Below are 24,485 nucleotides of genomic sequence, written 5' to 3' on the forward strand. Positions count from 1 at the left end.
CAGTTTCTTTTTGTAGACACTTAGAGCTATGAGTTTTCTTCTTAGTACTGCTTTCATTGTATCCTATAAGTTTTAGTATGACTAGCCTTCATTTTCATTAAATTCTAAAAGTCTTTAATTTCTTTCTTATTTCTTCCTTGTCCAAGTCATCATTGAGTAGAGCGTTGTTCAGTTTCCACGTGTATGTGGGCTTTCCATTGTTTTTGTTATTATTGAAGACCAGCCTTAGTCCATGGTGATCTGATAGAATGCAAGGGATTATTTCAGTCTTTTTGCATCTGTTGAGGCCTGTTTTGTGACCAATTATGTGGTCTGTTTTGGAGAAGGTACCATGAGGTCCTGAGAAAAAGTTATATTCTTTTGTTTTAGGATGAAATGTTCTATAGATATCTGTTAAATCCATTTGGTTCATAACTTCTGTTAATTACACTGTGTCTCTGTTTAGTTTCTGTTTCTATGATCTGTCCATTGCTGAGAGTGGAGTGTTGAAATCCCCCACTATTATTGTGTGAGGTTCAATCTGTGCTTTGAGCTTTATTAAGGTTTCTTTTATGAAAGTGGGTACCCTTGCATTTGGAACATAGATGTTCAGAATTGAGAGTTCATCTTGGTTGATTTTTCCTTTGACAAGTGTGAAGTGTCCTTCCTTATCTGTTTTGATAACTTTTGGTTGAAAGTCAATTTTATTCTTTAGTTTTTATAACTTTAGTTTCTCTTCCTTATGTTCTTGTGCTTGCCTTTTGCCATCTGGTTAACTCTAGTGCTACCTGCACTCACTGTCTCTGACTGGAGCCTGTCTTTCCATTTATCTTGATTGTGTTAGAACTGCTTAGAGTCCAAATGTCTCTGTGTTCCTGTGATCCTGAGCTCCTGGGTGGAAGAACTCCTGGGACTCAGGCTGCCTCTGGGATCCTGAAATCCTGCTGCTCTGAGTGCAGTGGTTCCTTCACTGCTCTAAGTGCAGTGATTCCTCTAGGATGGCTCAGGATATGATGTTGTTACAGGACTAGACTAGCAGGAGTCTGCCCCAGCCAACTGGACCAAGGATGGGCGGAAGGGGAGTGGTATTCTGGGGAGGTGGGGGTTTGGGTGGCTGATGGGTTCTCAGTGCCCCAGTCTCCCAGTTTTGGCTCTGGGGTGTAGGGTTGTGCAGGAAGGTTCTTACCTGCTGCTCTGAATGCAGTGGCTCCTCTTGGATGGCTCAGGATATGGTGTCTTCACGGGAGCAGACCAGCTAGGTGTCTGCCATAGCCAAAAGGGCCTAGAATGTCTTTCAAAATATTTCTCCTAGCAGAGAATGATACTTATTTGATAACTGTGAGGTAATTTTTACTTCCATTAGTTTTATTGTCACAATTTTTAAAGCTGTTGTCTTAGTTAAGATTGCTATCATTGTGTCAAAACACCATGACCAGAAGCAATGTAAGGAGGAAAAGATTTAATTCTGGTCACAGTTTTATGTAACAGTTCATATTGAAAGCCATGACAGCAGGAACTTAAATTAAGCAAGGTAGGAACCTGGAGGCAAGAGCTGATACAGAGGCCATGGAGGGGTGCTGCTTATTGGCTTGTACCTCATGGCTTGCTCATCTTGCTTGTAGAGCCCAGGATGACTAAGCAGCACAGTACCACCCACCATGGGCTGGGCCCTAACTTTGACAGTGATAGGTTCAAGTCTAACTTCATGCTTGCACTGTTTGTTGAAGATGCTTGCTTTTCCCCAGCATATACTTTTAGCATCTTTGTAAACTATTAAGTGCCTGAAATGCTGTGTATTCATGTTTGGTTCTTCTGTGTCAGTTTTTATACCAGTACCATATTGTTTTTATTACTACAGCTGTGTAATATATCTTAACATCTGGAACTGTTACCCTCCAGCATTGTTCTTTTTTTCTTAGGGTTGTTTTGGTTCTCTGGGATTATTTGTGGTTCCATATGAATTTTAAGATCTTTTATTTATTTATTTTTCCTTCTCTTTTTGTGAAGAATGAGATGGGGATTTTGGTTGTGATTTCATTGTATCTGTAAATAACTTTCTGGAAAATGGTCATTTTCACAATGTTAATTTTACTGACTCATGAGCATGGATTGTCTTTCCTTCGTGTGTGTGTGTGTGTGTGTGTGTGTGTGTGTGTCTTTATCTCTTTGTTCAAAGGTTTAAAGTTTTCATCATATATAGCTCCTTCACTTCTGTTTTAGATAGAGTTTTATTGCTATGAAGAGAGACATCATGACCATGGCAATTCTTATAAAGGAAAACATTTAATTGGGGTCTGGCTTATAGTTTCATGATGCCCATTATCATGGTGGGGAGCATGGCAGCATCCAGGCAGCCATGGTGCTGGGAGATGGAACTGAGAGTTCTACATCTTCATCTCAGGCAGCGGAAGGAGACTGTGTGCCACACTTGGCATAGCTTGAGCAGATGAGACCTCAAAGCCTGCCCCTACAGTGACACACTTTTCCCCACAAGACCACACATACTTTAACAAGGCCATACCTCTTTGTAGTGCCACTTCCTATAGGCCAAGCATTGAAACACATGAATTTACAGGGGACATACCTATTCAAACCATTACAACTTCCTCAATTAGGTTTGTTCCTACATACATTATTTTCTTTTAGTACATTGTGAATGAGAACATATCCATTATCATCTCTGTATGTTGGTGTAATATAGAAAAGCTATTTGTTTGTGGAAGTTGATTCTGTATTCTGCCATGTTGCTGAATTTCTTTATGGTTTCTACAAGTTTTCTGGTAGAATTTTTGAGATCTCTAATGTGTAATATCATGTCATCTGCAAATAGGGACAGTTTAAGCACATTTTCCCTATTTGTTTCTCTTTCCTTTCGTGTTTTGTCTTGTTTCTCCAGCTAGTCCTTTGAGCACCGTGTAGGGATGGTGGACATCCCTGTTTCATTCCCGACTTTAGGGTGATTTCTTCAAAATTTTCTTCATTTAGGATCACATTGGGTGTATATTTCTTGTGTGTAGCGTGTGTGTGTGTGTGTGTGTGTGTGTGTGTGTGTGTGTGTTGAGATATGTTCTCTCTAGCCCTATATTCTCTAGAACTTTTTTCATGATAGCATTTTGGATTTTGTCAAAGTTTCTTTTTCTTTTCTTTTTTTTTTTGCATCTATTGAGATCTCGTGGATTTTTGTCTTTAAGGCCATTTATGTGTTTTATTACATTTATTGACTTGTATATGTTGAAACATTCCTGCATTTCAAGGATAAAGCCAACTTGGTCATGATGTATAATCTTTTTGATGTATTATGTCCATATCCTCTTTAAAGTATTTTATTGTGTAATTTAGAGTCAATATTTATAAAAGATATTGGCCTTTAGTTTTCCTTCTTTCTCTTCTTATTCTTTGTCCTTGTTCTTCATTATTGTGTCTTTACCTTCATCTAGTTTAATTAATAAAACAATACTAGCTTTGTGGGAGTCCTCTCTCTCTCTCTCTCTCTCTCTCTCTCTCTCTCTCTCTCTTTCTCTCTCTCCTTCCCTCCCTCTTTCTTTCTCTCTCTCTCTCTTTCTTTCTCTCTCTCTTTCTTTCTTTCCTTCTTTCTTTCTTTCTTTCTTTCTTTTATTGACTAGTTTAAGAAGGACCAGCTGTATATATGCTCTTTGAGTATCTGCTAGAATTCTGGGAATCCTTCTGGCTCTCAACTTTTTTTTAAGCTGCAAATCTTTATTATTATTTAATTTTCATTTGTTAAAGGTCTGTTTAGGTTTTTGTTTTCTTCTTCATTTAATTTTGGTGGTTTGGCTGAATCTAGAAACACATCTTTCTCCTCAAGCTTAATAAAGTACACATTTTTCTTACAGTATTATGAATTTCTTGATGTCATTTGAAATGTTGCCCTATTCATTTCTGATTTTGTTCATTTGGATCCTGCCTTTGTTTTGGTTAGTTGGGCCAAGAGTCTGTCAATCTTGTTTACCCTTACAAAAGCACCAGCTCTCAGATCAGTTGAATCTTTGTATTTTGTTATTGTTGCTTCTAGTTCGTTGACTTCTGCTCTGATTTTTATTTCTTGCCATTGGCTGTGGATTTGGTTTGTTCTTGTTTTTCCAACTTTTTGAATTGCATCATTAGTCATTTACTTGTGTTCTTTATGATTTTTTTTTTTAATGTAGGCACTTAGAGGTATAAATTTCTCTCTTAGGACCTCTTTCATGGTGTCCCAGGGATTTTATTGTCTTGTGTTTTTATTGTCATTTAGTTCCAGGAAGTGTCTATCTTGATTTCTTTGACCATTCCATCATTCTTTAATAAGTTATTTCATCCCTAATGAGTTTTTATATTTACTAGAAATTTCTTTTTTGCTGTTAATTTTGTTTTATTGCATTATAGTCAGATAAGATACAAAGAGTGATTTTCTTTTTCCTCTTCTTTTCTTTTCTCTTCTTTTCTTTCCTTTCCTTTCCTTTTCTTTTTTTGTAATGTGAAAGGACCAGATCCCTTACACGACTTGCCAAGACCAGTTCTCAGCACAAAGGAAGGGCAAGGGATAAGAGACAAACATGGGAGACAGAGGAAGGAGAGGGAAGGAAACAAGAGAGAAGGGGTGGAAAATATGTGCCTTGGAGGGACAAAGGGCTGCCTCTGCATAGAAAGGAGGCAGACTTGGCCCACAGGCAATGGCAATTTTTATAGAGAAGAAAGATAACCTTGCATTAGGACGAGTAGATTTGTTTTGGATGGACATGTTAATTAGGTGAGTCAAATAGGGGCTTTTGATCGTTGGACTTCAGTACTTTAATAACTGGACCTTGGAAGTCAGCCTCAAGACGAGGAAGTGGCCAAGTAGGGGAATAGACCTTGGTGACTGACTTTAGGAATGTAATGTAATGGTTTTTAGGAAGGGGGAGAGGGACACGTGAAGGGCAAAACCTGTAGGTGTCCTGCTTGCATGCTTGTGATGCTGGCTGTACTGCCCGTGCTAGCTGTGCTTGCCAAGTTCGCCATACTCCGTCTGCCAGAGCGCTTCATAAAGATTTGTTGATGTATCCTGAGATGTTGTCTATTTTAGAAAAGCTCCTATATGCTCCTATATGGTACTGAGTAGAATGTACATTCTTTGGTGTTTGACTAGAATACACTGTTAGATATTAAGTCCATTTGATATATGTTCAGTTAATTCCGATGTTTTTCTGTTTATTTTTTGTCAGATGAATTGTCTATTGGAGAAAGTGGGATATTGAAATCACTTACTAATCATGCTAATCTGTATCTTTAAATCCAGAAGTAGATTTTGTTCTTTTTAACAAATTTAGGTGTCCTGAAATTTGCTACATGTATGTTTAGGATAGTAATATCTTCTTGGTTAATTCTTCCCTTGATTGGAATAAAGTGTCCCTTCTTAACTCTTTTGATTAATTTCAATTTGAAATCTATTTTTGTTAGATTTTAGGACAGCAACACTTGCTTAAGTTCTTTCACCTTAACTTCATTGAGCTGTTTCTTGGTGTTTTATTTAAATTCCTTGAATTACCTGTTAAAGTTGAAATTATGATTGTTCTTCTAAGTTCTGTGTCCTGGAGTTCATCTAGGTGGTTCTCTTTGGGTTGGTGGAATTTTTAGAGAAGATACTGGCTTGATCTTTCACATTGTTTGTATTCTTTGGAGATCTGAGCATATGGATTGTTCTGAGTTTGTTGTGGACAGTACAGGTTGGGGAAGCAGTGTAGGTATAGGGGCATATTGGGTCTAGAGGTTGGAAATGGCTTGGGGTGGAAGGAAGTCTGGTAGACAGAAGGAATTGGACAGTATACAAGCCTAGATCTGTCTGGACAGAAAGGTTGAATATGTGTGAGAAGTCCTATGTCTCTGCTTGTGTGTAAGTACTTCATGGTGAGCCACATCTCTCTGCTTGTGTGTAAGTGCTGCATGATGAGCCATGTCTCTGCTTGTGTGTAAGTACTGCATGGTGAGCCATGTCTCTGCTTGTGTGTAAGTACTGCGTGGTGAGCCATGTCTCTGCTTGTGTGTAAGTACTGCATGGTGAGCTATGTCTCTGATTGTGTATAAGTACTGCATGGTGAGCCATGTCTCTGCTTGTGTGTAAGTGCTGCATGGTGAGCCATGTCTCTGCTTGTGTGTAAGTGCTGCGTGGTGAGCCATGTCTCTGCTTGTGTGTAAGTGCTGCGTGGTGAGCTACATCTTTGCTTGTATATATGTATGTACTGCATGTATGGCTGTCTTAGTTACTTTACAACTGTGACAAAATACCAACAACAGCTTAAGGAAGAAAATATTTAACCTGGGAGTTTGAGATCATGAGCCTTATGTTGGGGAACATGAGAGACATGCAAGCATGATGCTGGAGCAGTAACTGAAAGCTCACATCTTCATCCACAAGCATGAGACAGAGAGCTATCCTCAAAGCCCACTGCAGTGACATCTAAGAAAGCTATACCTTTTAATATTTCCTAAGTAGTTCCACGAGCTGGAGACCAAGCTTTCAGACACATGAGCCTACAGGGGCCATTCACATTCAGTCCTCTACAATGACTTACTGCAGGAGAGCCCTGAAAATTTGGCCTTACATGGGAGAAGGAAATGATAGCAGCTATTATTTCTGTTTTTCATCAGAAAGCTAAAAGTCTTCCCAGACTCTCCTTTGTTCATTTCTGCCTGGTGCTTTGTTGGCTAGTATGCATCTCCTAGATGTGCCATCTGCAAAGGATGTTGGACATGTGGTCTTTCCTCTCTAGTGTCTTTTGGAGAGAAGACAAAGGAATCAGTGATGTCTGCACAAGCCTCATTAAGCACTTGTTCTAATTTTTTCTCCTCCCCTACCTCCAACCTTGCAAACACAAGATTAGCAGTTGACACAAATAGAATGACAGTAACTATGTTATTTATCCACTGCACTGCTCCATTTTCTCTCCATGTAGCTTAGACGGCTCTAGACCTGTATTTTGGCAGCACAACCAGTTCCGTAGGGTTAGTTCGAGGGCTTTCCTTCTTGTTACACAAGAAATGTCATACTGAGTAATACGGTAGCATGACCAGGAATCTCCTTAGCCTGTTGGTGTTGTTTTGTTTTCCTTCTTTCAGGGATACATGTTGTGGTGGATGGACTGAGAATGGTTCATAGAGGCCCATGAGTTTGAATGCTTGCTTCTTCTTAGTTGGTGGAACTGCTTGAGAAGGATTAAGAGATGTGACCTTATTTGGGGAGGTATGTCACCAAGGGCAGCTTTGAGATTTCAAAAGTCCACACCATCCCTTATTTAGCTTGCTCTCTTCGTCTCATGGCTGTTGTCTCATAATGTAAATTCTCAGCTACTGCTCACATGTTCTGCCTGCCTGTTGCCACAGTCCCTACCATTATGGTTGTGGATTCTAACCCTCTGAAACTCTAAGCCCCAAATAAACTCTTCTATAAATTGCCTTGCTCATGATGTCTTTCATAGCAATAGAAAAGTAAGATGTATGTTCAGTTTTTTTTGTTTGTTTTACTTTACAAATTTAAGGCATGAAAAAGAATTAGTAGATATGAGCTTCTTTACTTTGTGTCCATGGTCCAGAGAGACTGGACAGTAGATAGTGATGAAGTCTCTTCCTTCTAAGGTCATGGTGTTCTCTGCACTATGCAGTGACTGCCACATCTTCACTCATTTACTCCTATAAATGTTTTAGTGGGTTTTTGTTGTTATTGTTGTGTGTTTATTGTAACAGGGTCTTACGAAGGACAGGCTGGCCTTAGATGTATTATGTAGCCAAGTGTGGCCTTGAACTTCTGATCATCCTCCCTTTACCTTCCAAGGCCTGGCCTGGCACGTGCTGCCAAGCCAAGTTTATGCAGTGCTAGTGAATGAACAGGGCTACATGCAAACACTACGAACTAAACTATATCTCCACCCCTCAAACATTCTAGTAGTATACCAGCTCTTTAGACACATTTTTGGAGCTTGGTCAAGGGAGGAAAACAGAAAGCCTGCTAGTGCACACATCTCTTTCTCCACTGACTGACCACTGTGTTATGAGCTGCTCTGCTCTACAACACCCTTCTCATGACGCTGGACTGAAGCCTCTTAGTTTGTGAGCCAGAGTACCACCTTTTAAGTTTTTCTCAGTTATTTATTGTAGCAACAGAAAGTCTAATAGAACCACTTAGGGTTGAAGGATTTATTGTATTTCCTGTTTTCATAGTTTTGGGTCTATGGTTATGTGGCCCAGTTACTGTTGTCCCATGGAAAGGCAGATCATCATGGCAGAATATCAGAGTACCACTACTGGCTGGTAAACAGTAGGAGTCTAGGAAAGCAGTGCCCTTCACAGACATGCACACAATGTTCTACTACTGCCTCTAATGAGGTTTTACCCCCCACTAGCTCATTCAGTGTAAATTCATCAAACATTAGTCCTGTGATGAAGTTAATATAGCCAAGATCAACCACTTGTTAATAATTGGACCCAGCATGCTGGGTACCGAAACTTCAGCATCAGTATCTGGAGGATACTTAATAAACTATGATGTTATAAAGGGACTAGGTGCTACAATACTCCCTCGGAAGTCTTAGGTCTGTATGACGTGACTACAGATAGCAAATAGGACAGACTAGATTATAATATGACAACAAATTACTCAGTAATCCTCAACAACTTACCATGCTACATAGTAATGGACATGATATACATGTTTACTGTATGTCATAGATGTTGCATGTCATTGTCACTCTGGGATCCTGACCTGTGGAACAAATCTATCTAGAATGTCATTTACCTCACAGAAGAGGGGAAAAAAAGATGGAGAATGAGAAGTTAGATTTTAAAGCTTCTGCCCATATTTGAGCAAAACAGGACCTACATCCATTCCCTAGTAAATAAGACAGGATGTGTAATCCTCTCAAAGGAAGGGCCAGTGACTGTTTTGAACAATATGCAAACCTCCTATGCTAATATTGTAACCTTCTGATCTTAGATGCATATGGAAACTACAGTGTGTAGACCAGTCCTGTCTCCAACCCACATCAATGCGACAGCTTCTGAAACCTTTACGGTGCTTCAGCAGAAGATGAGGATAGTTGAGGAACAGACCAGCTCTCTGAGAGACGACCTAATAATGCTAGGATATGGTGACAGACGGTAACAAAGAAAACTTAACTAGAATGCTGCAGTTTGCAGAATTTTAATTTAATGCTAGTAAAAAGCAGATGAGATAGATACTTTTGGAAAATATGTTTCCATGTGAACTTTGACACAAGTGTATTTTTAGATAGAGTTGTGGTTCTGTGATAGAGTATGTGGTTTAATTACTTTTTTGTTTTGATAAAACACTATGACCGAGGCAACTTATAAGGGCTTATTTGGGGGGATATGACTTCATGGTGGTGGGGTGGACATAGAAGGAAACAGATAGCTGAAACAGCAGTTGGGAGCTCACACCTTGATCAGCAACCAGGAAACAGAAGATAATAGGAGTAGCAAGAGTTTCTTGAAATCTCAAAGCCCACCCTCAGTGACACACTTCCTCCAACAAGTCCACACCTTCTAATCTCCCCAAACAGGGCTATCAACTGGGGATCAAGTACTCAAATGCCTAAGACTTTGGGGATACCTCATTCAAACCACTACTGTTAGTCAGATATTTGTTGCTACTACAAAACCACCCTTCAGGACATCTTAAGGGAGGAAGGATTTATATTTGGTTCTCCATTTCAGAAGTTGGGTTCTTGGTCCTGTGGACCTGAAGTGAAGCATCATGGCAGACTTAGTGGAACAGATGTGCTTCCTCATGACAGCCATAAAGAGCAGGGTTAGGAGAGTGGGGAAGACATCGTCAATACCTGAGCTTTTGAGGAACACTTTATATACAAACCATAGTACATAGCCATGGCTGCTATTTTAGATCTTATTTGGAAATCAGTCAAAGGAAAAATTGAAACGATTCATGCCATTAATGTGGTCTTGATTTTTCCCTATTATATTTATTATAAATTAAGAGGCAGGTTTGAAATCCTTGACTATTTCACAATTTAGAATCAGACACTAAAACCGAACTATTTTTCCCACCTGTATCACGAAAGAACTTTTTTTGTTTTAAAGTTTATTGGCTCAAAAAACCAGAAAAAAAAGTTTATTGGTTTGTTAATGATAAGGGAAATACATGTTTATGCAGCCAATATGGAGTTTGTTGGTGTGGTTTGTTTTAGAAATGTCTTATATATTTTCTGAGTGCCTCACATTAAAACATTATAGTAGTATAGTTGCTGTTGTAGGGCCCATAAGTTACTTTTAAGCATTTAAAGATTAAACTTGGTATAAATGCTGAGTAAAATAATGAGAATTTTAATTATTTTGTTTAAATTTTTATTAAAATCTGAATTATATTACTTCTATGCTAACTTTAATTCCTACATTGCTATTTAAAATTAATATTTACCATGTTTTATGTATCATGTTTTGTGTTGATAGACATAAAAGGTTTTTATTTTTTAATTTCAGATTTAAAAGCAACCGAAGGGATGGGAAATGGCTCAGTATAAACTGCTTGCCATGCAGGTCTGAGGTCCTGAGTTCAGACCTCAAGGACCATCACCCATATACCCACTATGCAACCCTTACAAAGCTGGGCATATCAGTGCTTGCAACTCTAGTACTTGGCGGGGGTGGGGGGGTGGGGGGGTGGAAGCAGGAAGATTACTGGCCAGTTAGTCTAGCCTAATTGATGAGATAAAATTTCAGTGAGAGAACTTGTCTCAAAAACTGAGGTTTTAGCAGCTTTAGCAAGTTAAAGAAGCTTAACTTGAGGAAGTTAGCCAGTGTCAACCCATGTTGCTGCTATTTGTGGGGGTGTTGAGGATTTGAACTCAGCACTTGACTTACATGGCAGCACTTGGCTGACTGAGCCGTATCCCTAGACCTTTCTTTACTGTCTTCTACACATAAGTATCTTTAGCGAAACTGGACAGTTACATTTCTTTTCTAATGTCAATGCCTTTTATTTTTGTTGTTTCCTGGTTTCCCTGGCTAGGGCTTCTACAACTCTCTGTTCAATGCTCCTTATGAAATTAGATATCTCATTAGCCTTTACTTCATACCTTAGAGGAAAGTCTTCAACTTTTTGCAGTTATGATATTAACTTTGGTCCTGTCGTGTGTGTCGTTTACTGTGTTGAGGAACATTCCTCCTATATGTAGTTTGTTGGCAGCTTAATGAAAGGATGTTAGATTTGTCAATTTTTTCTGCATTTATTGGAATAGTCATATGACTTTTGCTTTTCAGTGCTTTGCAGTAATAAAGGACAGGCCATCTAGATGCATCTGGAAAGGTTGGGATGTTAGCTTCCTGTTGTAGTTCCTCTGTCCTCAGGATGAAACTGAGAGCAGACATTTCTTGTCTGTTGTCTGCACTGACTGGCAGAGGGTCTGTGTCTGAAGTGTCTGCTCTCGTTTACGCTGTACCTCTGACTCTGGAGAATAGTTGTTGGAGGTGGGCTTATGATGCCTACCTGTCTGTTATTGGTTGTTTAGGGACATTCAGAAATACAGAACCCCATCAAGCCCAGAGCTAGGTGGTTAAAGAGCTAGCCATTCATGTAGAATCTATAGAAGACAGGGTATTCAACTTTAGAAGCATTTTAGAAAAAATCTGCCGACCTGGGGTTGTCACTGCAATGAGGCTGGAGAACACTCTGAAAGTGCTATGCTTCCTCCAGGCATTGAAGTTCTATTATTGTGATCTGCAAAGACTCCCAAGTGTCCCTTCCTTTCCACAGAGAGAGCTACGAGAATTTGAATGCAGTCCTTCATCAGTTTACTTTAGTTAATTGGTAGGTGTAGGATAAGCTGGAGAGAAAGAAGGCTTGGGAAGTACTGAGCTCCTTTTTAAGCTGCTAGAACCCCATTTGCTGGTCTACTTAACTTGTCAGCAGCAGTGAAGAAGGACACAGGGAGAAACTGAGAGCGTTTGAATTTAAGCCTGTATCTTTCTTCTCTCTGGGAATCAAGTCTTTGGAAGTGTTTGCATATTTATACAACTGTCATTTTGTTCTGTGGTCTAGAGGCATGTATACTCCTGCTCCCTTTTGTTCATATGGCCAGGAGATTAAGAGCCCAAACCTTTGACTGAAGTCAAGGTGATGTACTTCACCTGCTTCTCTCCTTAGGGAAAATTCAGAAGCTGGAGATTTTGTCCTAGTAGTTCAATGCATGCCCTGAGTAGAGATTGAATCTGACTGTGCCTCAGTTTTGCCCATGAATTGAGCATAGATATTTTCAATTGCGTAGTGGGAGAGTCTCACGTTGTTCTGTCTTAGAAAGAACTGATCTGTGTTCTGGGGCTTATTTGGTGCATTCTTGTCTAGAGGAGTCAGGAGCCTTGTGTCCCACCATGTTGTTGCTGTCACTGCTATTCTAATTAGAAAGATGACATTGGCTCAAAGGCTGGGTTACCACAGTAGAAATATTATTATATAATTTGGTTTTGGGTGCTTTTCCAGAGGTCAATTAGAAACTTCAAACTATTTAGAAGACCCTGCCAGCCAGAAAGCCATTAGTCCTGTCCCAAATGAAGTAATTTGTCCAGAAAGCCCAGGTATTTTATGGAAGAACTACGAATTTCTGGTAAATCGAATGTGTTATTTGGAGAATCTCATCCAGTCCTTGAAGATGAACATCTTTCGCCTACAAACTGAAAAGGAATTGAATCCACAGAAAACAGGTGTGCATGAAGAGCTTGTGGAGAATCTGCTTCTATGTGAGTGCTTGATGGGTTTGTGAATCTGTGCTTCCTTCACCTTTCTGCTGCTGTCTTCTGTGTTGTCCATAGCTTTTCTGAATGATCAGCTAAATATAATACAGGGGGAGCATTCCAAGGACCTGAAGCTGTTGCAACTTGAAGTGATGAATTTGCACCAGCAATTGAAAGTTGTCAAGGAGGAGGAAAACAGGGCACAGGATGAAATGCAAAGATTGACTGCCACTCTGGAAATCGCCACGGAGACAAAGGTTTGTGGTCATGTTCTGTAGTGCATTGTCCCTGATCTATCTCCACTAGAAGAGACAAATAGCCCCATAAATCTGAGTGTCACAGATGGGTGATATTGATATTAGATTCTTAACATTTGAAATTTGTCTGCACTGATAACCTCCACTGGTGTGTGTTGTCAGTGGTAGTTCACAGACTCCTTGCTGTGTATAAAGAATAGTGAGCATCTAGACTCTACCCTCTTTAAGAGATACACTAAGTTTTGGAGGTCTCTTCAGACAGTGAAACAAGGGATTTCTTCAGATTAGTGATGTCAATCTCTAGCTGTTTGATGTTCTTGTCAATGGCCCGTCAAGGGTCTGAGTAGTATAAGTTTGGAGGCCAGCATCTGGATTAGAACTTCTAACAGCAGACATCATGGGTGATTCATTTTTACCTGGAAAGGAAAAAGAAGGGAATTCTCAGGGAGATGTCTCTTCCCTGGATATCAGTTATTATTCATCTTATTTATGGTTGGGCCTGGCTTTGTGGGGGTATCTGTTTATTTCATTAATCTTTTTGGTAGCCATTTAGCTGTGCCTTCTGTGGTATCAAACAGGCTTATCAATCCTCGGCCCCATAAGAGAACTGGGTCCAGGCCATTCCCTTTAAGGGTAAGAGGGTCCTTCCACATAGCTGTGGCATAGATTTACTCTTTTATAATAGAAAAGACTGTGTATAGCTCTTGACTGTGTACAGCCCTTAAATAAGAACATTGCCTTTACATAGACAAGACAGGGACAGTTAAAGAGAGCATGAAAAAGGTCAGAGAAGGCCCTGAGAAAAGACAGAGAGAGAAAGAGAAAGATGAGAGCTGGTACAAGAATTGGTTTTCAGCCTCTCTATGGTTGTCAACCCTATTTCCTTCCATCTTGGGACCATTAATTGGGTTATTTTTGCTTACTTCTTTTGGTTCCTGGGCCTTAAATAGGCTAACTTTGTGAAACAGCAGATAAATAATTTGGTAGCAAAACCTATCAGATACATTATCATAAGTTAGCTACGGAGGACCACGAGACTGAAGATGAGGCTGTCTATCCAGGGTGTTCCCAAAACCCATCTCCACCCAACCTAAAAGAGGGGACTTCTGCCCCTAGACCTAGCAGAGAGGGGCCACCCAGAACCCCTTCTGACTGGTGATCTGAATTCTTGCTTAGGCTTCGAGGCTAAGCACTGCAAGGGAATATAAATAAAAGTTAAAAATATCTCTCTGGATTCCCTGAGGGACAAGCCTGACTGCATAGGGGTTGATGTCAAAAGTATCCCCTCTCCAGGAAAAAGACATCGGGATGGGTATGGCCCTCATGCCTCACTGGACAATGACAGGGGGACCGGAGCCATTACAAAGTCCCCTTTAATTACTGGAGGTCAGGCCTCTATCCCCGCCTTCACAAGTTTAGAATTGCCACAGCCCTTCTATACTTAGAGAAGGGAGGAGGTGTCAGGGGCAGCCCTGCTTCTACACTGAAGGCCTAAAATCAGCCATAGGCCTAAAATCAGCAATAGGCCTGTCATACATGTATACTAACACCAAGTCTTGGGTCTCTGTGGATAAACACTGAAACAGATGGCTATAAGCTATTGTACACAGGCAGCTTTTGTGGAAATTTACCAGCCTGAGTAGTCATAGACCTTTTTTATGGTCATAGACCTTTTAAATAGGTAGCCTTGGCAGATAACACCAACTTAGATAAGGACAAGTGAATCATAGACCAAGTGAGTCATAGTGACCTGTCCCCTGAACCTTCACCCAGCCCATACCCTGTTCTGAAAGATATCTGTACTCCCCCTGAACACCCACACTCCGGTGTCAACCCTTTTCTCATGTCCTGCCTTTTTGTGTTTATAACTCCTGTGTGAATAAGTAAAAATTATGATTTGATTTAAAAAAAATAATAAAAAAAGGAAAAAAAAAGAGGTACTCTGTAGTTTGGGAGGTCAAGGCATACCATAAGTTAAAGAGGAAAAAGCCAAAGTAGAAAGCAGAGAAAAAACAGTAAGTGCATAGGAAGAGTGTTCAGGCATGCTTGAGAAGAGAAGAACCCTCGGCCAGTATAGATCTGAAGGTGAAGTCCCTACGGCATTTCAGGGAGTACACTCACAGGCAGCAAAGAAGCCATATTGTTTAGAAAGCAAACCAGCAGCATTGTTCTGTTGCCACAGACCAGGCAAGGTGATAGATGATCAGATTATTTTGAAAGTCCTTAAGAAGTAGCATAATATTAAAACAGTGTATTTTAATAAGAATAATGGAGCCGAGAAGTTTCTTGTCCAAGGTCATCACATGCTTGTCTTCTTCATGTAACTCGGAGTTTTCTGCTAGGTGACATTGGGTTAAAATGGGTAAACTCCAGCTTTATTGAAGTGAGAGTTAATTTTTGGGAAATAAGCTGAGTATTAGCTAATTTCACATTACAGAGCATCTAAAAATCAAGAATAATCAATACCTTGGATCACTCAGTAGAGAATGATAGAGAGTTTTATCACAAGATGACAGGAAGATGTCACTGTGCATTAGCTGTGGGGAAGAGGAGACTGGAAACAAAGGGACCACGTAGGGACCTTTGTGCTGATTATGATTCTGCATGGGTCAGAGCGAGAGTTATAGCTATTGAGAGGTAAAAGAATATTCTAGATATTCTTTTATTGATATTCTAGAATCTGTAATAGGATATAAACTGAAGGTAGGTAAGAAGGCAACCATAACTTGCATCTTTATATCTAGGATTGTGGTGCCGTTAATAATATTTAAAAAGAGTAAATAACGAAAGCTATAATTTTCTTTCTGATTTCCTAAGCATGAATAGTATTTGAAACTGGTAGTGGTGGTACATGCCTTCTTAGGTACATCCCAGCACTTAAAAAGCAGCCATATATCTCTATGCCTGGTTTACATAGTAAGTTCCAGACCAGCCAAGGCTACATAGTGAGACACACCACACCGCACACGCACACGCACACGCACACGCACACGCACACGCACACGCACACGCACACGCGCACACACGAGATGGCTCAGTGGTTAAGGGTCTTTGTGCTTTTGCAGAGGACCCAGGTTTGATTTCCAGAGCCCACATGGCAGCTCACAACTGTCTATAACTCCAGTTGTAGGGGATCTGACACCTTCTTCAGGCGTCCATGGATACCATACATGTACACAGTACACATATATATGCAGGCCAAACACTCATACATATAAAAGTAAATCTTACAAAAATAGGAATATGGACTGTGCAAATGTGAGGACTGGAGTTTGAATCCCCACGAACCACCTGACTTCTAAGCAAGCAAGACATCCCAAGCCTTCAGAGCATGGTCTGTGGAGCAAGCAGATTAACTACACTAGCAGGTTAAAGGATGTCTGAGTTCAGGTGAGAGGCCCTTGATGTATAAGGTAGAGGGTGATCCAGGAAGACACCAGTTATCAACTTCTGGCTTCCACGTGCATATGCACACATGTACACACATACATATGATATGTGTGTGTATGCACAGGCACATGTGTGCATGCATATGCACATGCAAAAAAATAGCATTTATACACTGCCAGGAAAAAAGACTATGACACGATCCACCTAGAGACAGTTTCTTCCTGTCACTTCAGGTTATTAGATCTTTCCTTCTTCTCTTTTTAGAAGAATGCCACTGTTATTGAGGAGGAGCTAAAGACCACAAAGCGTAAAATGAACCTTAAAATTCAAGAGGTAAGAGAAAAGATAGGAGATGTTGAAGGAGGTGTTGGAATTTCAGAGGGACATCAAGAAAGAATGAATCCTTTGAAAAGCAAATTGTGTCATTGTATAAATACTTAAACCATGCCACTTGTAACTAAAGTAAAAGTAAGGCCCTCAGTTGCTAAAGGTGTCAAAACTGCCATAATTATAACTGAAAAAAAAACCCCAACAACAACAATAAAATAAACAACAACAAAATAAACCCTGCTGAGCCAGTAGAGAAACAGTTAACACATACTGTGGCCCATAGGCTGTTGTTAAGTGAGTACCTTCACCTTTGTGTGACATTTTATTATAAAGACATGTTAAGATGGAAAACTCTACACTTCTTATTTTACCTTGAGACCTTCATGTCAACTTAAATGTTTGGAATTCTGAAAGGAGTGGCTACTAAAAGCTGTCAAATTAGTTATGGGTCTGTGTTAACTGTCACCTACTCCAGAAGGAAGCTTCTCTGATGAAGTTTTCGAGATGCCCTGGTCTGTCAGTTTAATGCTTTGCCCCTTTACCTCCAGGTAAAAGTAGTTCTTCATTATGACCTGACTAGCCTCAGGTTCTTGGTCCCAGTGATGGTGCCAAACATGGGTTCCATCTTGTGTAGTGGGCCTTTAATACAATCAGAAAGTGATTGGTTATTCCTGTGACATTCCTGTTACTTTTTCACTGGTGAGTGCATCTTCACAAGCAGACCATTACTGTAGCTCATTACTGTAGCTGTAGGTTTGCAGCTGGCTGAGCTTGGTCTCCTCCAGTACCTTCCAGTACTATGACAGCTAGCTAAAAGGGAGGAAGCTTCGACATCAGTCCTGTGCGGGGCGCACGTGTAGTGGTCTCGCCGGCAAAAAACATACACACACGCGCGCACACACACACATCACACACACGCCAGAATCCTTCCGTATGAACACGTTTATTTCCCCAAAACCAAGATGGTGGAAGAAGACGAGAAGGCGTGGGAAAGCACTGCCTATATACCCCAGAGCGGGGTATTCACCCCCTGATTGGCTGCTTACTCGTAGCGCGCCAAACGCCGTGGGATGGGCTTAGCTTTGGCGGGCTAACCATGGCACATGCGCACTTTACTTGGTACTAGGAAGAATTACGGGCGACAGCGCCACCTAGCGATGGCGGACTTTGTCAGCTCTGCCGCGGCTCCTAACACAGTCCCAGTTTTATTTCTTCATGTTCTATTATTCAAGCATGTGGTGTCTTCATCAATAGGGTCTTACCATAACGTTCTTGAGAGTTACCAAGAACAATGGTAATAGCTAAGAGTATTTGATGTGGGAGGTATAGCTATAGGACATCACTGGCCAACAATTCCAAATAGAGGTAACCCATTCCTGACACTGAACTTTTTGCTGGCCTATGGTATCTAGTATATCACTGTTACCCTGTTATAGGGTAACTCCATTTAAGTTCCTTTGATTTAAGTGTTCCGTGAAATAGTAAAAAAGCAACCCACACCAACACTGCCGGCTAGGCACCGAGCCTGGCCCTGTTTGCTTCTCCACAGCTCCAAAACAGTTCTCTCTTTCCTGTGGCTGGCTGCTGCCAAACCTAGTCAACGCTCCCTAATTTCCAGGGCTAGCTAAAGTGCACTTCTCACAAACCCATGCTTTGCCACCTGCTATGGTTAGCTGTCACAAGTCCCCTGTAACCCAGTAATATCAAAACTCTAGAGGCTTGTAATTTATCAGTCAGATTTTTATCAGGAAATTCTCAACCCACAAAATGTCTACACAGTGAACTCAGAGCCAATTGATATTGTTATAAACTACCCACCTCGATTAGATAAATTGTCTTGTAATTAACCATCCTTTATATGATATTCATAGCTACCTGTGGCTATTTAAAGCTATGCAGATCTGGTTCATCTTTCTCTTGCTCCATATCCTTCTTTGTCCTTGTGTCCCCCTATCTCTCTAAAACTCTCAACCCGCCTTCTTTATCCACTGCCCAATCACAGCCTCTAGCCTTATCTTGTGCCTGCCCTCACCTGCATATAGACAGCAATCCACATGTATGGTTATATTTTAAGAGATTTCTGCAGTAGTTGTTTTTCATATGATTTTTTTCAGAAAGTCTTTAGTATGGTAGATGGCATTTAACACAGAGACCTGCAACTAATCAAGGTACAGTGAATAGGAAATACTTCTTCACTGTAGTCATCTACTGCCTCTGGCTCTTAGGATCTTTCCACCCCCTTTTGTATGATGACCCCTAAAGTTTTGGAGGAGGTTTGTCCTATGCAGACCTTACAGGTTTATGTGGACATAAGATTTCCACTCGTTTGGGCAAATAACCTCAGAGTATGATTGCTGGGCTGTGGTGCAAGCCACATTTAGCTTTATTAGGAACTACCAACTCTTCTTACAACCTAAAAAGACTATTTGTGCGTTTCTACCATTGGAGAGTAAGAGTCTTTGTTGCTGCACATTCTCTTCAGCATTTGGTGTCAGTGTCTTAGATTTTTGCCATTCTCATAGGTGTGTAGTTTACCTTGTTCTACTTTGGATGCCCTAATGATACATAATGTGAGAAGCTTTCCATATACTTATTTTCTTGTATATATCTCCTTTGATGAAGTGTATTTTAGATTATTTTCCAGTAATTGGGTCTTTTTAGTTTTGAGTTTATTACTTTGTATATTTTGGGTCTGATTTAAAGGTATCACATAAAGATTTATGTGCTAACAGCTAGATCCCCAGTGGTCTTGAAAGGTGGTCAGAACTTTTAAGAGGTGGGAGGCCTTCTGAAAAGTTCTGATTCATTCAGGATAATCACCCTTGGAAGGGATTGCTGTAGCTCAGTGGAGCCCCAGTTAGTTCCTATGAAAATGGAGTTGTTACAAAATGGAGTAAGTCTGGCCCCTGAATATGTGGCTTCTCGTTTTACCTGAGTGGTATTGCCACTGTGATGCTTCCATCATGAGACCTTAATGAGAGCTGAACATGTGTGCTTAGCCAAACTGTCTTTCCTAAAACTGTGAGGTAAGTAAACCTCAATTCCTTGTACATTTTCCAGTCTCAGATATTTTATAACAGTGACAGATAACACACTAAGAGAGGATACCTGTCTTCCATCAAAGTGTGACTTATTCAAACATTTTCTGCCAATCTATAGTTTTGTCTTTTCATTTTCTTAGCAGTATCTTTCAGAGAGCTGAAATTCTTACATAAATGAGATCCAATTAAACATTTTGTTTCATAGATAGTAACTTTGGTACTGTATCTAAAAAGTCATCAACAAAACCTGAGTCCCTTTGGTATTTTCATGCTGCTTGCTTGTCTTTGTGACTTGCTGTCCACTGAATCATCTCTATGCTGTTTATTTTCTACAAGATGCTTCTAAGTTACTAGAGGGTCTTAACCCCCAATTTGGAAAACAGATTCCAACAACAAAAAGTGAGGGTAACAGACTGGACTTCACTTTTAGGAAGAAACAAGCATGTTTCAGAGTGATGAGTGAAGGTGTGGGGATGGGCTGGTATACCTTGTAAACTGCCCGGCTGATTTCATCTTTGTTAAACTGCAATGGCGTCTGCTGGTCTCCCTAACTGCAATGTTGCTCTTTAGCTACGGCAACAACTGGCTCAGGAGAAGGATGTCAGGGAGTCTCTTGAGAAATCTGCATCATCCATGCTCCTCAAAGTACAAGAGATGGGCTCAGTGGTGGAGGCAGAACGGCAGCAGGTAGATTTGCCTTCCCTTCTGTTAGAGACACCAAAGGAGAAGCTGACCTTGTGTCTCTGAACTTGTCATTTTGTTTATTTCCTCTAGCTTTGTTAAGGCCCTTTCCTTAGTAGCCTGTTAGCGTTCTCACTACAGTCTTTAAAATATAGTACAAAATAAGAAAAGGCTCTGCTATCCAACCCAACGTTCTTAACTTATAAATGAGAAAGCTGAGACCTGGAGAAGTGAGTCTGTCTCAGGTTTTATAGAGGCAAATGATGTTGGCACAGGATCCTCCTGTAGAGGAAGTCTCTGCTATAAGCATGGATTTTGGAACTCACTGTCTTAGCTAATGCTATATGTATGTGATCTGGGTAGAAAATAGACTAAATGGAACTAACCCTTGAAACAAATAAGTAAAATAACCAGGAACATATTTATGTTGCCGCTTTTAGTTATTATATTCATATTAACATGACATTTTTACCTTTGTTATACTTAATATTTGAAGTACATTTATGCATTTAGAACATTTTAAATTCATATTTTAGTATTTATTACTTGAGTGCATAAGCTATCATTTTTTCCAGTATGTCACAACTGAATTATAAAAGGAGTATATTCTACTTAAGGAATTTATGAAAGATCCTATTTAAGTCAAAGTTAGTTAAGTGTAAATAACACTAAAGTGCAATTCTTCATTTGCTCTGGCTACCCTCCATGTGCTCAGTATCTTCTACTGACTGTTGTGTTAAAATGCACACAAAATGCTGTATTGGACAGCACTTCAAGTAAGAAACTGTAGTCTGATGAGATTTCAGCAGTGACATACAGGCATGTCCCTTTCCTCTTAGTGACAATAAGGTTGAAAATTCTACCTTCCATGTGTTCTGTCCAGTCATGCATTATCGTCCACAAATTGAGTTTTCCTTACACAATTTTAGGTGCACACTTTGCAGCAGAAGTGCATTTCCCTACACAGCTCTATGAAAACAACCCAAGAACTGCTGGCCCAGGAGCAGCGGAAGAATGAAGACTTGGAGATGACTACCCTGCAGCTCAAGTCTGATCTGAGTATGCAAAACCTCCTAAGAACCAGAATTGTTTAGTTGGCCAGGGTTGGTGGTACTTCCTACAACTGAGAGTGAAAAAATTGCTGGTCACCTTCCTATATACAGTACTAAAACCAAGATAAATATTGGTAATAAATTTTATCCTAATTTTTTGTGGTTGCGTAGGACCTTACTCATACTAGGCAAACTGAGCTCGCTCTCTGTCTCTGTCTCTGTCTCTGTCTCTGTCTCTGTTTCTCTCTCTCTCTCTCTCTCTTTCTCTCTCTCTCTCTCTCTCTCTCTCTCTCTCGGGTTGATTTGTTTGTGTGTGTGTTTGTTTGTTGAGATAGTTTTCACTAAGTTGGCCAGGTTACCCTTAAACTTGTGATCTTCTTGTCTAAGCCTTACAAATGTCTAAGATGCTTCTAGGTCTGCCTGAGCCTCTTATTTATAAATCATTCTTTTTCTCCTCCTTGATCACTTCAGTGTAGACTAGTGGGAACATATAGACAGTAAATTGAAGACTGGTGATAAACTATTAATAAGGAAATGAGGCTGTTCCTACTAAGTTACTGCAGCCAGGTTCACCGCTCTTCCAGTTGCCAATCTGTTTGGATTAGCCTATATTTCTAGAGGTGGGTGGCTAATGCACCTGGAAGAAGAGCTTAGAGTGACCCCTCATTTTACAGATGAATTCTCAAAGACTTGGGAATACAAATTCTTGCTCCAAGTCTAAGTGGATGGTCATGAACCTGTTGGTTCCTGCTGTTATCAGTGTGCCCTCTGAAGCGGTGTTAGGCAATCTCCAGTGTAGACACCATGAGTGTTCTCACATGTGTAGGACTTCATGGTTTACATAGAGCTTTCACATAGATTTTATCACTGAAATATTCAAAGTCGTCTATATCAATTCAAAGTTCTAAAAAAAGTGAAGAAGAAAAACTTAATCCTTCTCATTGTAAACCAAGTGTTCCCTTTGTGTAGTCCTTCTGTGGTAAGAGTCCAGCATCCATGCTGCTGCCTTGTTTGCACTCTGCGTGCTCACCTACATCCCAACCGTCCTCTCTCCTTATGGTTTTAGTCAGTGTGGAAACCAACTCTACTGTTTTATGTGCATGTCCCTGCTTTTGTTAAATCTTGATTACAGTAATTTAACAAAAATATGTTGATCATATCCTTACCAGAGTCGTCTGTGCATCAGGTAGAATGTGACCTTATATATATACATCACAAATGACCATAGACCAAGTTCTTTTTTTTTTTTTTTTTTTTTGGTTTTTTCGAGACAGGGTCTCTCTGTGTAGTCCTGGCTGTCCTGGAACTCACTCTGTAGACCAGGCTGGCCTCGAACTCAGAAATCTGCCTGCCTCTGCCTCTCAAGTGCTGGGATTAAAGGCGTGCGCCACCACCACCAGGCCCAAGTTCTTTTTTGATTTATTTATTGTCTGATTCATTTTAGTTTTTTAAAGACAAGTTTGTCATGTAGCCCAGACTGGCCCTGAATTCATGACTCCCCTACTTCAGCCTCTCAAATGCTGAAATTACGGACATGCTGTGTTGATAATTGTGTATCTTAGCATCTAGTCTATATGTGTTATTTCCACAAAATAATGACTAAATAAAATAAAGCTTCTAGGAAAAAATGCTATGTGGCACAGTCTAGTAGGTTCTCATCATCATGATACAGACTTTCTGTTTTTAGATTCCAGAGATAACCTGATTTACAAGTTGGTTGAAGAAAATAAGGTATGTGTTCATGTGGCAGGATACAGAGGTGGCCTTTCTCTCATTGTTAAGTCTTGACCATTCATCATGCTGGCACATAGACTTCTGATTTTTCTAAAAACCTTTAGGGAAAAAGTTTCATGTACATAAGCTGTATATTCAGGCAGTACTCCCTATTAGAAACTAAGTGATCAGTTTTTTGCAGGCTACCATGTTTTGAAAAGGTAAATTGGCAAAAATGAGAATTTTGTGAATTTTGCCAATTGTAAAATAATTTCTAAATATATATACATGGTTGGTGGCTGCACAGCAATGTAAGTGCATCGAATACTACAAACTATGCTGTTAACATGAGGCAGGACCATGAACTTTATTTTACATAAGTTTAGAAAAATGTTTTTATATCTTGTTACACAATGGGGAACACTCATTTGGAATAGCATCTCGGTTGCTGTCTCAGCCTGTGTTTCATGGTGTTTATCTTCCTGCTTCTGGGAAATCTGGGAAGTAGTTTCCTCAGGAGAGGAAGAAGCTACACTCTGTTCTTCTACTAAAAAGCTTTTAAGGACACTTAAACCAAACTTTACATCTCTCCCCTCCTCCCAGTCTCAGAGGGAGTAGTCTGTCTGTCAGAGCACAGGTGCTTATCTTCATTCTGAGGACTTCAGGGTGAAACACCTTATAACTTTCAAAGGTATTCCTTTGAACTCACAAAATCTTACTGGTAATAAAAATGTGTATGTGATATAAGAACTTATTCTTGGGGAGACTTACTTGATATAAAAGTGTAACTGAGTACTTATGGAATGGTTTCAGGTCAGTTTTTTTTTCTAATCAGAATCCTAATATAAAATTCTATATATTTTTAAATGTTTATTAAATGTATTTCTTTATTCACTTCACATCTTATTATCAGCCCGCCTCTCTTCCCAGCCTCTTCATGCAGATCCTCCCCCATCCCTGTCTCCTCTTCTCCTTTGAGAAGGTCGATCACCCTCCCTCTCCCCGACCCCCAGCACATCAAGTCACTGAAGGACTAGGTGCATCATCTCCCACTGAAGTCAGACAAGGTAGCCCAGTTAGGGGAACAGGATTCATAGGTAGGCAGGCGACAGAGTCAGGAACAGCCCCTGGTCCTGTTGTTGAGTGACCCACATGAAGACCAAGCTGCTCATGTGCTGCACATGTGCAGGGGCATAGGTCCAGCCCATGGTGACTCTGCTGCATATGTGCAGGGGCATAGGTCCAGCCCATGGTGACTCTGCAGCATATGTGCAGGGGCATAGGTCCAGCCCATGGTGACTCTGCTGCAT

General features: G+C 40.3%; 1 protein-coding gene across 1 annotated transcript in view; it reads left to right on the plus strand.

The window, feature by feature from the left end:
* Ccdc150 (coiled-coil domain containing 150) overlaps positions 1 to 24,485 on the plus strand; it is a 103,542-nt gene that overhangs the window by 6,384 nt on the left and 72,673 nt on the right. The window contains exons 2-8 of the mRNA XM_028765785.1: positions 8,942 to 9,105; positions 12,461 to 12,681; positions 12,790 to 12,968; positions 16,623 to 16,691; positions 20,300 to 20,416; positions 21,340 to 21,469; positions 23,150 to 23,193. Of these exons, the coding sequence (XP_028621618.1) occupies positions 8,942 to 9,105; positions 12,461 to 12,681; positions 12,790 to 12,968; positions 16,623 to 16,691; positions 20,300 to 20,416; positions 21,340 to 21,469; positions 23,150 to 23,193 (924 nt within the window). The remainder of the gene's footprint in view (positions 1 to 8,941; positions 9,106 to 12,460; positions 12,682 to 12,789; positions 12,969 to 16,622; positions 16,692 to 20,299; positions 20,417 to 21,339; positions 21,470 to 23,149; positions 23,194 to 24,485) is intronic.

Source organism: Grammomys surdaster, unplaced genomic scaffold (assembly GCF_004785775.1).
Source record: "Grammomys surdaster isolate TR1022 unplaced genomic scaffold, NIH_TR_1.0 165, whole genome shotgun sequence".
NCBI classification, from domain to species: Eukaryota; Metazoa; Chordata; class Mammalia; order Rodentia; family Muridae; genus Grammomys; species Grammomys surdaster.